General features: G+C 32.2%; 1 protein-coding gene across 14 annotated transcripts in view; it reads right to left on the reverse strand.

Moving 5' to 3' along the window:
• Positions 1–12,313, reverse strand: part of SYCP2 (synaptonemal complex protein 2) — a 73,504-nt gene that overhangs the window by 7,104 nt on the left and 54,087 nt on the right. For 13 of the 14 annotated variants that reach the window (XR_015138675.1, XM_086330966.1, XM_086330961.1 and 10 more), the window contains 9 exons: positions 10,811–10,881; positions 10,662–10,719; positions 10,169–10,224; positions 9,683–9,740; positions 9,005–9,176; positions 7,159–7,196; positions 6,532–6,702; positions 5,873–6,068; positions 4,562–4,752 (listed from right to left, as the gene is read on the reverse strand). Coding sequence is in view for 12 of the 14 variants with exons in the window: in XM_086330966.1 (XP_086187092.1) it covers positions 4,562–4,752; positions 5,873–6,068; positions 6,532–6,702; positions 7,159–7,196; positions 9,005–9,176; positions 9,683–9,740; positions 10,169–10,224; positions 10,662–10,719; positions 10,811–10,881 (1,011 nt within the window). In the remaining 2 variants the exon portion in view is untranslated. The remainder of the gene's footprint in view (positions 1–4,561; positions 4,753–5,872; positions 6,069–6,531; positions 6,703–7,158; positions 7,197–9,004; positions 9,177–9,682; positions 9,741–10,168; positions 10,225–10,661; positions 10,720–10,810; positions 10,882–12,313) is intronic. The other variant, XR_015138676.1, reaches the window with a different exon arrangement.

Here is a 12,313-nt window from a genome sequence, read left to right on the forward strand (position 1 = left end):
AACTGTAGAGAGAAAAATGAAATATATGGATGAGAAATCTCAGTATTGGTAAAAAGCAATTCCTTCCTTAAACAAACTAATTCTAAACTATATAGGCCAAGTACAGGGCTTATAATTTGGAAGTATATTATAATATAGAAGTATGAGAGGAGGGTCAAGATGGGGGTGGTGAAACCACTGTATGCATAAAACTATTAATATACAAACTGAAGTAATGCTGTGTTAGCATAGAGACAGAGAGAGGTACTATCCTATACTTTACTGGGCGAACAGCTGACCCATGAGCTTGCCAAGGCAGTGACCCAAGTGTCATCACAGATGGAGAAAGGAGCAGTTATCCAATGTATGACATTGTACTAACTCACTATCCATATGCAAAAAGAGGAAGCCTAGAAAAACAGAGAAACCTCAAATTTAGAACTAACATTTGTAGAGAAAATATATTTATGACAATAACTGAGGGAAGGATTTCTTGAACAAAAGATTGGTAAATTTCACATTTTGATTTAATTAAGTGAAAAGACAAGCTATATTCTAGAAAAGGAATGTTTGCATTGGATATAACCAATAATTAATATCCAACATATAGTAAGAACTCCAAATTTATAGGAAAAATCAAACAATACAGTTTTAAAAATTAAAAAAAGGCAATTTACAAAATGGCCAATCTGAAAAATGCAAATTAAAGTCAGACACATTTTAAATTCATCAGATTGCCAAAAAAGAAAAAACTAAAACACAGTAGAAAAATGAGCAATATCACATAGCATTGCTGGAGAGTGTAAGCTGGTACAACAAATTTACATAGCAAATTTCCAATACCTAATGAAGAGTCGGGCTTCCCTTGTGGCTCAGCTGGTAAAGAAAGAATCCGCCTGCAATGTGGGAGACCTGAATTCAATCCCTGGCTTGGGAAGATCCCCTGGAGAAGACAAAGGCTACCCACTCCAGTATTCTGGCCTGGAGAATTCCATGGACTCTATATAGTCCATGGGGTTGCAAAGAGTTGTACATGACTGAGAGACTTAGAATGAAGAGTCAATAGTAAATTGGAAACACAGTGTCTCCTGTAAATGTCCAGCCAATAAATATGTAACAAAATTTCATCTAGCAAACAGCATCAAAGTAGGTGAGTGGGGATGACTTAAGTGCTGAGATTTGCAACATGGGATACTAACGGAAGAAAGGATTCAGGGAAAGGAAGGATGATGAAGCAATACCAAGAAAGGACCATGGCATGGCTGTCTAATCAATCAATCACAAAGGGTTTTAAACTGTGGTCTGTAGAAATTAAGAGTCTTGCAAAGGTGCCTTTGGGGGATTATCAGAGAGGGAAGGTCAGGGTTCAGACCTATCTGCTTTAAACAGTATAGCTGCATTTTTACAGTTGGCACACTGAAAGTTTCATATAAAATTTTGTTTGAAATATATGCTTTGTGAAAACTACTGGTTAAACAGAATAAAAGGTCATAAAACACTGCAGGAGTAAAAACAGTTCACTAACAATGAAAAATCAGAAAAAGAAATTAAGGAATCAACCTCATTCACCATTGCAACAAAAAGAATTAAATAGGAATAAACCTACCTAAGGAGACAAAAGAATAGTATACAGAAAATTATAAGACACTGATGAAAGAAATCAAAGATGACATAAACAGATGGAGAGATATATTCCATGTTCCTGGGTAGGAAGAATCAATATTGCAAAAATGACTGTACTACCAAATGCAATCTACAGATTCAATGCAATCACTATCAAATTACCAATGGCATTTTTCACAGAACTAGAACAAAAAATTTCACAATTCATATGGAAACACAAAAGACCATGAATAGCCAAAGGGGTTTTAAGAAGAATGGAGGTTTTAAGAGGAATCAACCTTCCTGACTTCAGATTATACTACATAGATACAGTTATCAACACAGTATGGTACTGGCACAAAAACAGAAATATAAACCAATGGAACAAGATAGAAAGCCCAGAAATAAACCCACACACATATTGGTATTTTATTTTTGACAAAGGAGCCAAGAATATACAACGGGGCAAAGACAGCCTCTTCAGTAAGTGGTGCTGGGAAAACTGGACAGCTACATGTAAAAGAATGAAATTAGAACACTTCCTAACACCATACACAAAGACAAACTCAAAATGGATTAAAGACCTAAATGTAAGACCAGAAACTATAAAACTCCTAGAGGAAAACATAGGCAGAACACTCGATGACATAAAGCAAGATCCTCTATGACCCATCTCCTAGAGTAATGGAAACAAAACCAAAAGTAAACAAGTGGACCTAATTAAATTTAAAAGTTTTTGCACAGAAAAACAAACTATAAACAAGGTGAAAAGACTACCCTTAGAATGGGAGAAAATAATAGCAAATGAAACAACTGACAAAGGGTTAATTTCCAAAATACACATGCAGCTCATGTAACTCAATACCAGAAAAACAACCCAATTAGAAAGTGGAAAAAAGACCTAAACAGACATTTCTCCAAAGAAGACATACAGATGGATAACAAACACATGAAAAGATGCTCAACATCCCTCATTATTAGAGAAATGCAAATCAAAACTACAATGAGATATCACCTCACACCAGTCAGAATGGCCATCAGAAAGGTTACACATGAGAAATGCTGGCAAGGGTATGAAGAAAAGGCAACCTCTTGCACTGTTGGTGGGAATGTAAATTGATACAGCTACTATGGAAGACAGTATGGAGACTCCTTAAAAAACTGGGAATAAAACCACCATATGACCCAACAATGCCACTCCTAGGAATATACCCTGAGGAAACCAAAATTGAAAAAGACACATGTATCCCAATGTTCACTGCAGCACCATTTGCAATAGCTAGAACGTGGAAGCAACCTAGATGTCCATCGACAGATAAATAAATTTTGGTACATATACACAATGGAATATTACTCAGCCATAAAAAGGAACACATTTGAGTCAGTTCTAATGAGGTGGATGAACCTAGAGCCTAGAAGTATTGTACACTAATGCATATATATGGAATCTAGAAAGATGGTACTGAAGAATTTATTTTCAGGGCAGCAATGGAGACACAAACACGGAGAACAGACTTACGGACACGGGGAGAGGGGAGAAGAGGGTGAGATGTATGGAGAGAGTAACATGGAAACTTACATTACCATATGAAAAATAGATAGCTAATGCGAATTTGCTCTATGTCTCAGGAAACTCAACCAGGGGCTCTGTATCAACCTAGAGGGGTGGGAAGAGGAAGGAGATGGGAGGGAGGTTCAAGAGGGAGGGGACATATGTGTACCTATGGCCGATTTATGTTGAGGTTTGATAGAAAACAAAATTCTATAAAGCAATTATCCTTTAGTTAAAAAATTAAAATATTAAAAAAAAACCAAACCAAAACACTTGACTCAAAATCATGGGACAGAAGGCTGGCTGGCTTTTTCAGAGATTTTAGATTGTGGCTATAGGTGTGCTGAACTTCCTTAATTCCATTTTTGTATACAGAGATTAGCACATATCAGGGGAATAATATATTTGAGGATTTACTATGTATCAGGTAATGCTTACATAATCAGTCTATTTAGTTTTTCATAGCCTTGTTTTACAGATGAGAAAATTGAGGTGCAGAGGGATTCATTAGCTTATAAAATGTTTCACAGCTAGCAAACAGTGGACTCAGGGTTTAATGTAATTCTAATTCAGAACTTTCAGCTAGACTCAGTTATAATGAACTACATTATCTTGGCAATCAGTTCTGTAACTTTATTACTACTTCAAAATTTTCCAAATCAAGCCATCTATAAAACCTAAGCCAAAAAAAGGATTGGAGGTGGTGGGGGGGTGCATTGTAAACTGACACTGAAGTACAAACAACTTAAAAAAGAATTCAAACTATAAACTACTACTTGTAGACATTATATATTTAGCTACCCTCACTTTGACCCATATTTGATCCCTATATCTAATGTCTTTTTAAAAGACTTGACTATATGTACATATTTTATCAATAAGAAATGGTACAAATAACAATATCAGTGGCAGAATAAAGAATTTTTCAATATACCATTAAGTTAATAGTCATACTGTTTAAAACTAATAGGTAAAGTTCCTCTATAAATCTTTAAAGCAAATGCTATGGTCATACTGTTTCAACTACATTCTTTGTCAACTTGTGATTTAGTAACTAAAAGTGTACAGATTTTGAGTTTTGGTAAAACCTGAAAGAAGTGCCTGTGCTGCAGGAAGAAGCCTATTCCAGTCTAGGAAATGCAGTTCTGACAGGTAGACAAACAAGTAATACCTCTTTGGAAGGGACTGTTTCTATTACAGAATTCTTATCAGTACTCCGTAGTTCTCATATCACTGCACTGTCCTCCTGAACATATCAGTCTATTAGTTCACCGAGGCTATTTTACTTATTGGTAAGTTCCTCTCTCCCCAAGACCAAACTCAGAACCTTAAGTAGACAAGCACTGTGTATTTGATTTAGAGGCAAATGATTTACTTCCTTCAGGTATATCTGATAAAATATATATACACACATTTTTTTTTTCTTACCAAAAATAATGATTGTGCAATTGATGAACTTTCTCTTGTACACAGTAAATTTTTCTCACTGTTTTTGGATGACTTTATTGGACCTCCAACTCCACTGTTTAAGGATTCAGGTGATGAAGTTTTTGGATCAGGTGATTCTGCTACACAGTCACAATCCTGAGTAAAGTCCCTTTCTGTTATTTTCTCTACACCTATATTGCCTCACAAAATACAAAAAGAGATGACAGTTGACATCTTAAGAAATAGTATTAAATTCTAAAAATATAATAATTTAGCAAATTCCCAAATTTTAGCTGTATTTAGAAAGGATAAACTTTGAATATATCAAGATAAAATTATATATAAAATATAAGACTTTAAAAAATTATTCCTCAATTTAAAACATAATTGTAACAATAAGAACTTTCAAACATTTTCAAACAAAAATATCTATAGTATGGGCTATACTATAATGATCAACATAATTATTGAGTATTCTAACACCATAGGCAGTACTGAGATATTAAAGTCACAGAATTTTATGGTAAAATAGCTTGGGAAATCATCTGATCTAAATCTTTTATATGTGGATGAGAAAATTCATGACTGAAATAAGTCTTAGTGTAAAGAATTCTCAGAAAGATAGTTTTCAGATCAAATCAGGGCATGTGCAACTGTCTTCTGAATGTGTGCCTGTCTGAGATGACAGTGGTCTTGAGCATTATGAAAACATTCTAGAAAAGAACAAAATAACTACTTTAGAGGAAATGTACATTAACTGGTATAAACCTTCAATTTTAGCTAAAATGACACTTATAAATGCTTTAAAATATCCATAAAAGGAAAAAGGTATTAAAGCTAGATACTTATTTTTATAGTTTCTATACTTGAAAAACATATACCTATGTCAGAGCTCCAGAGAAAACTTTTTTCTTTGCCAGTTATTTTTAAATAAAAGCAAAGCCTCAATTGTTTATGAAGATAATCCACTGTGAGTCTACAGAATCAACATGATATTCCTTGGGGACTTTTGTCAATGTAATGTAAAAATGAGAAAACAGAAAGCCCCATAATTATTTCCATTTTATCTGGAAAATGTATTTGGTCTTTAACTTCCTAACTTTAGTGTCACAGTAATATTGTTGCCAACTAGCCTTAGCAAGACCAAGTTACTAGCATTAACTAACATAAAAATGAAGTTTTGACTAGTAGAAATCTTAAATATACCCCCCAAAATTAGTCTTCAAATTGTGTTTTCACATAGAGATATAATATAGAAAGGGCCTGGGAAATCATCTAAATATTCAATTAGAAGAAAAAAATGACACTGACATCTCATTACTTCTATAGATGATGGACTCCCAGATAAAGACACAGGAGATGGGTCAAGACTATTATCTCTTCCAGCATTTTTCAGGAGAGATGAGATTTTCCATTCTTTTGATACATCCTTTTGTGTTTTAGCAGTGAAGGAATTCTGCTGTTTTTTTGGCAGTTTCATGGTTTTGCTTCTGGAATGAATCTTCTCCTAAAAATATTGATAACTTTCAACTTATTCATGAATGCAAATGATTTATACTTGGACACATAAAACAATTTAAATTACATTGAAATATTTATAAAATGCCTTATTTCACTACATACAGGTATAACAGGGGCCTCAACATGAGTAGTGAAGACTTTCTAATATACTAGAAAGCATATGACAAATTCACAGGAGACTATGAGACCATAAATATCCTAATAGATACAAATAAAATGCTATAATGGTTCAAAGAAAATGATTTCCAGTTTAGGGAAATCAGAGTTCCCATATTTCACTTAAAATTTTAGAATTCAAAATTGTTTACAATTGTTATCAATTTATGTTTTCTCACATAGGTTAACTCTTAAAAAGAAGTGACAAAATAAATCTGACATTCTTACCAAAATATATATTTAACATTTTAAAAGGGTCTTAGAAGCTAATAATTTGAATTGTATCTATTTACCTGTACTAGAACTTTTTCTTTAAATGAACATGAAAATTCTTGTTCACCCTCTGATTCTGAATTTGAGAGGTCTTTATAATTTTTTTTGGTTTTTGCTGCTCTTCGTGGAAGTCTGGTTCTCCCATATGCAACTGTCTCATCTACCTTTTTGGTAATGATTTTGTTGGATGTCTTTAGAAGAAAAATTCCTGAGTATATTAGATCAATATTTTGAGATACAAGCTATTTGCTATAAAATTGACACTATGACAGAATCTATATGAATATTTGTAGGAATAAAAAGATTCTTGATTAATACTTTTAAAATGACTGGATTTTCTCTTTTCATTTAAAATATATTCTTTATCAACTTTTTATCTGAATAATTAAAGTTCTATGAGATCTGATATATATTATGTAACTTAAGAAAGGAAAAGCTGTCAAAAATATCTATAACCATAGAGTAAAATAGACTTAAAACAACATGATTCAAAAAGGCAGAAGTTAAGTGTGCAAAGCTTGGAACAATTAAAGGAAACAAGGAACTGATACCAAGGATAAAATTATGAGATGACAAATGATATTTTTTCATTACAAGGAGAAAGATAATTTTAAAGGGATGTTCAAACACAGATTTCCTGGTTTTACCATTTTAGATCTTGGTTGTGCCCTTTCCAAAGATGGTCCTGCAATTCAAGAAAATAAGGTTAAATTTTTCAAATAGACAAGAACTGACATTAAAAATTGGCAGAATATGTCTGCAAATAAGTTAAAATCATAAAAGAAAGCATGTACCTTCAAATGCATTCAAAATTTAAGTATAATTTGGTACAACATGAATTACAAACTTCCCTTCTCCTTTATATTATAAATTTTTAAAGAAACGAATATGTTAACACACTATAAAGTCAATACCCATGAATTTACTATTCCATTCAGGAACTAGATTATGAATAATACTGAATCTACTTTGTGTACTCCCTTATAAGACCCTGTGTAGCCTATAGCCCCTCTGCCAAAAGGTCATTACTATCCTTAAGTCTGTTTCTTAGTCACTTGACCTTACAGTTTTACTTCACAGATGTATATCCCTAAACAATACAAAATAGTCATGTCATGTAATATACTATGATTTGCTTTATTTTTCCCCCATCATTATGTTTCTAAGATTTACCCATATTATGAGAATTGCCTCAGTCCCTATTCCCTTTTTTGATTTCTAGCCCAAGTTCAATTTTCTAAATATTCACTGAAGCCTTAATAATTGGGATAATCCAAGCCAAGGAAATAATGAAATTCTGGAAGAAAGGTCCTCCAATCCTGGCAATAAGCCAGCTTGTACATATTGGCTTGTCATTCAGGTACATAAACAAAACAACTCACTCAGAAGTGTTCAATTTTAAGAGTATTTACTGATTACAGTATTCTATCTAACCTTTAATAACTCCCCAAGATTTCTAGTCTATGTTATAAATATCTTTACTTACACATCTTCCCACCAGGCAATAGCTCCTGACTATATAATCTTACCATGTTTCTCCTTGGCTTGTAACACATTGCTTCTAAGTCCACACACTGTGACTAGAGCCAGCAGCATTTTTCAATATTTTCCCACAAGTCTGACCTACATTTCAACTACTCTGACACTGCACTTTCTGCGTACATTGTACTATTTCATACTGTCTCATAAATGTGATAATCTTGCTTCTCTTCTTTATGAATATGATTGAACTCTCATCTGTTTTCTAAATTCAGTCACATTTCTAAACATATGCCAAAGTTCATTCCTATTTCCTCTACTTTTTCCTATTTCCTTTTTACTTCTTTGTAAGCCATCATTCCCTCCCTCAACTCCCACAGGTCACTAACCAATATTTTTATCCTGAAATAAAAATTGATTCCCTTAAAATAAATATAAACTTAAAAGCTTAGTTATACTACCTTCTTTTAAAAATGGAATATATAAAGTCTTTGTGGTTTAGAAAATACTGAAATAGATGTTAAGCTATGAAAATGGACATTATGTCTAGCCAAAAATGTATACCTCAAACACTTATCCAACTACTTCAAGAGATTCACTAAAAGAAACAGAAGATTTATGCCAGGAAAACATTTTGTGAAAGATTTAGACACAAAAATGTCTGCAATAAAATTGCTTTCCTTTCAATAAATTTTTATTGCATCTATATAAATTCCTAAAATGTATGTGTGTTGGATGTAGCTGGGGGTGGGGTGCTGTCCAAAGTTTGATTTTGTTTAGGATACTGGTCTCATGAATATTTAATACATTAAATAACTGAAGTAGATGAGTAGATGAACAATGAGAGTGTGTCGTGAACCAAAGATTACAATAAGTCATATTTGGTGTCCCTAAGATCCCAATAAAAAGATTTAAATATAGTACTAAAAATCATAAAACAAAAAGAAAAATTGCTGTAGTGTTTTGGTATATCTCATTCATAAGGGTCGGCAATTATAAAAAGTGATTTCTTACTTGATTTCTTCCCATTTTTATGTTTCTTCACATTTTTATTTCTGCTGTAGTCCATCATCAGTGGTTTTGATTTTGGTTCTCTTAGCCAGCTAATATCAGTCTTGCTGTCATCACATCTATATTCTGTGTCACTATCACTAAAGGGATTTTTCTTTTTACAATCTGATCCAATCTATAGTAAAAAAAACAATCCTTATAATAGATGAAGTAATCTGGCTTGTTATATGTCATACAAAGCAAGTTAAGCAAAACAAAACAAAACAAAACAAACCTACCAATAAACTCAGAAAAACTAGTTCTTCATTATTTTAGCATGCTAAAGAATCCATTTGGCATTAAGGACCTATCCAATAGACTCTGAAATCCAGATCAGAGACTGACGTATTTTGCTGTCCATGTTTTTATTAATTAAAAGTTAAATCAAAACAGCTTATTTCCACAAAAACAAAACCTAACACCATTTAAGAGAGTAGAATTGTCATATCGTCTATTACTAATGATTACAAATAGCTCAAAGACCATAAGAAAAATTTAACAGGAACATGGATAATCTCTCCAAAGTAAAAACAAAAGTGATCCTAATATTTTTGTGTTCCAGTCCTGTGATAATCTTTGGCACTGAAAAATTATTAAAAACAAATATTGATTTAATAGATACATTAGGATATTATTACTTACTCTTTTATCTTTTGCTTTGAGAGAAGGTTCAAGTTCATCATGATTCCTTAAACCTACCCTTAAACAAAAATATGCATTAATTTTAATCTTAATTACTTGTTTAAGGTAGCATGTGAGTGGACAGTTATACCTGTTTTCTTAGAGTCTTCTGCCTTAACTCTTTCACTAACTCCCTATATAATTATGCCCAAGTCACTTACTCTCTGACCTCAGTTACTTATTAATTAACAAGGTTAGATGAAAAGATTACTGAGTCCTTTCAGCTTACAGCTAATATTAAAAGTGTACAGACTCTGCATATTAATTTCAGAAGTAAATGCTAAAATAATAGAATCACAGTAGGAGTAGTCAGGACAGTAGCATGTTATTCACTCTTTTGATATGTTAAAATGTCTCAGACAAACTGGAAGGAAATATTTAAGAAAAAGAACAATTGAGGAAACTGTATTTTAAACTGATCCATATAATTATAATAAAAATACCTACAATGTTATTGAACTATCCATGCAGGCTTCTCTAGCTGTAGCTTGAAATTCTTGCATCTATATTGTGAATAAGCATTAAAATTTTTTTCTTAGTGTTAAATGGTAAACAACAAAAGAAATTAACATAAAAATCTCATTTCTATCACTTCATATGAGACAAAATCTTACTAAAATATTTTTATATTTAAGAAAGCTAATAATATAAACTATATTAAAAACAAGAGTAGTAATTTTAAATCTTGCATCAGGAAGGAAAGTGACTTTCCTATTGCCCCAATTTCTCATTTCTCTCTACTTAGTCCAAAAGGTTTGAAAGAAAATAAAAAATACCTACGTTGGTACCAAATAAATTTAAAAAAATTTAATAATATACTTTAAAATATTTTAAAGCAAATATAAGAGGATGGAAATCAGAAAACATATTCTAATAATTGTATGGTAAATATAAAATAAATACTGAATAAATACAAAATAACTTCTGATTTCCAGCTTACTCCAAGTTTAATAACAGGCTCATCAGCTCCACTCAGATTAAAATTGTAAACATCATCCCTGTAAAAATGAAGAGAAACATTAACTCCATTATACAACAAAATTTTTCTTCAAATGTGAAAACTTTTAAGATTTATGAAAAATTACTTACAATGGGCATTCCGAAGTAACATTAACAAAAGTCGTCTTCAATTGTCTATAACTTTTTTTCTGAACCTTCTCCTAAATACAAAGAAATTAACATAAAACCATTCATACTTGCACCTTGCTTGTCAAACAGCATATACAACTAAACTTTCATGTATTATTCTAATGGTGTTTTCACTAATATAAATTTTACATCTGTGACAGTTTCTTTAATCATCCACACTTTAAAAAAAATTGAAGACTTAAGTACTAAGAACATAATAGAAAGTATTATAAATCAAATACAAAATTAATATCCTTGTGTCTTTAATATTTATTGACATTATTGTACATAGGTAAATGACCTCACTGGTATTCTGAATTCAGTGATTCTAGGATTACAAAACAAGCATGCTTCTACTCCCCTCCCCCGCCCCCCTCAAGAATCTCATTTGCTTAAACTGTTAAATAAAAAAAACTTTGGGAGAGGCTAAGATTTATGCAAAATCTCAGGTGAATGAGTCAAAACTGTATCAGCCAACTATTAATAGTATTATTAGGGAAAAATGTATGTAAATTTACTCCTATAGCCTTCTGTTCAAAGTATATTCAATATGATCAAAAAGTAAGCACAAAAGAAGTAAAATAAAATCTTAACATATTTAAGTAATTATGTTATTGACATAATTTAACTATATCACTAAATGATTGATTACTGATCAGAAATAATTAAAGTCTAATTTAATATCTGGAAGTTGGAAATATTAAAACTAAAATACTCATTTTAGTTGTGATTCCTCTTCAATTTTATTTATTTATTTTGGCTATTTTATAATAATTTGCATTACTCCAGAAAGTTTACCCTTCAATAGTTTACTCTTTTAATTACTTATCTGACTTAAACTTTCCAAAATGACTTTTACCAGTGTTTAGATACATTTGCTCAATTTATCTCTTGCAGGTCCGTTTTTGCTAGTTATTACAGAAGATACAAAAATAAGCAACCGTATTAAAGAAGGTACAAATGTGAGCAAAGATCTTACTTATACAGGATACAAAGATGATTCTAAACAGTTACATTCTAGAAGACAGAAGAGAGAAAGAAAAAACTGCAACAGTGAATAAAATATCAAAAAAAGGGAACAACAACACTGCTGCACAGATTCAGAATTCTTGCCCATTTGGATTTTGAGTCAGGGCACCTTACAAAGTTTTCTTGGAGAAGGCAGACTCTGAAGCAAGGTCTCCAAGGAGGAATAAAGTTCTGACGCTGAGAAAAGAGGTTAAAGAACCTGGTGACTCACTTCAAAGTTCTTTCCAAAGGGGGAAGAAAAAGAATAAACACAGGAAAGACACTTCAGGGAATCTTATTCTGTTTCAGCTAAACAAGACATGTCTAGGAAACTAATTTTGCGAAGTAATTCAGACTTTTAAGAGGTCTAGGGGCCAGCTTGGGAGCCTGCTGGGCTGCCGTCTATGGGGTCGCACAGACTCGGACACGACTGAAGTGACTTAGCAGCAGCAGGGG

This window comes from Bos grunniens, chromosome 13, assembly GCF_055505025.1.
Source record: "Bos grunniens cultivar Pamir isolate PY7600 chromosome 13, Bosgru_T2T1.0, whole genome shotgun sequence".
Classification (NCBI taxonomy): Eukaryota; Metazoa; Chordata; class Mammalia; order Artiodactyla; family Bovidae; genus Bos; species Bos grunniens.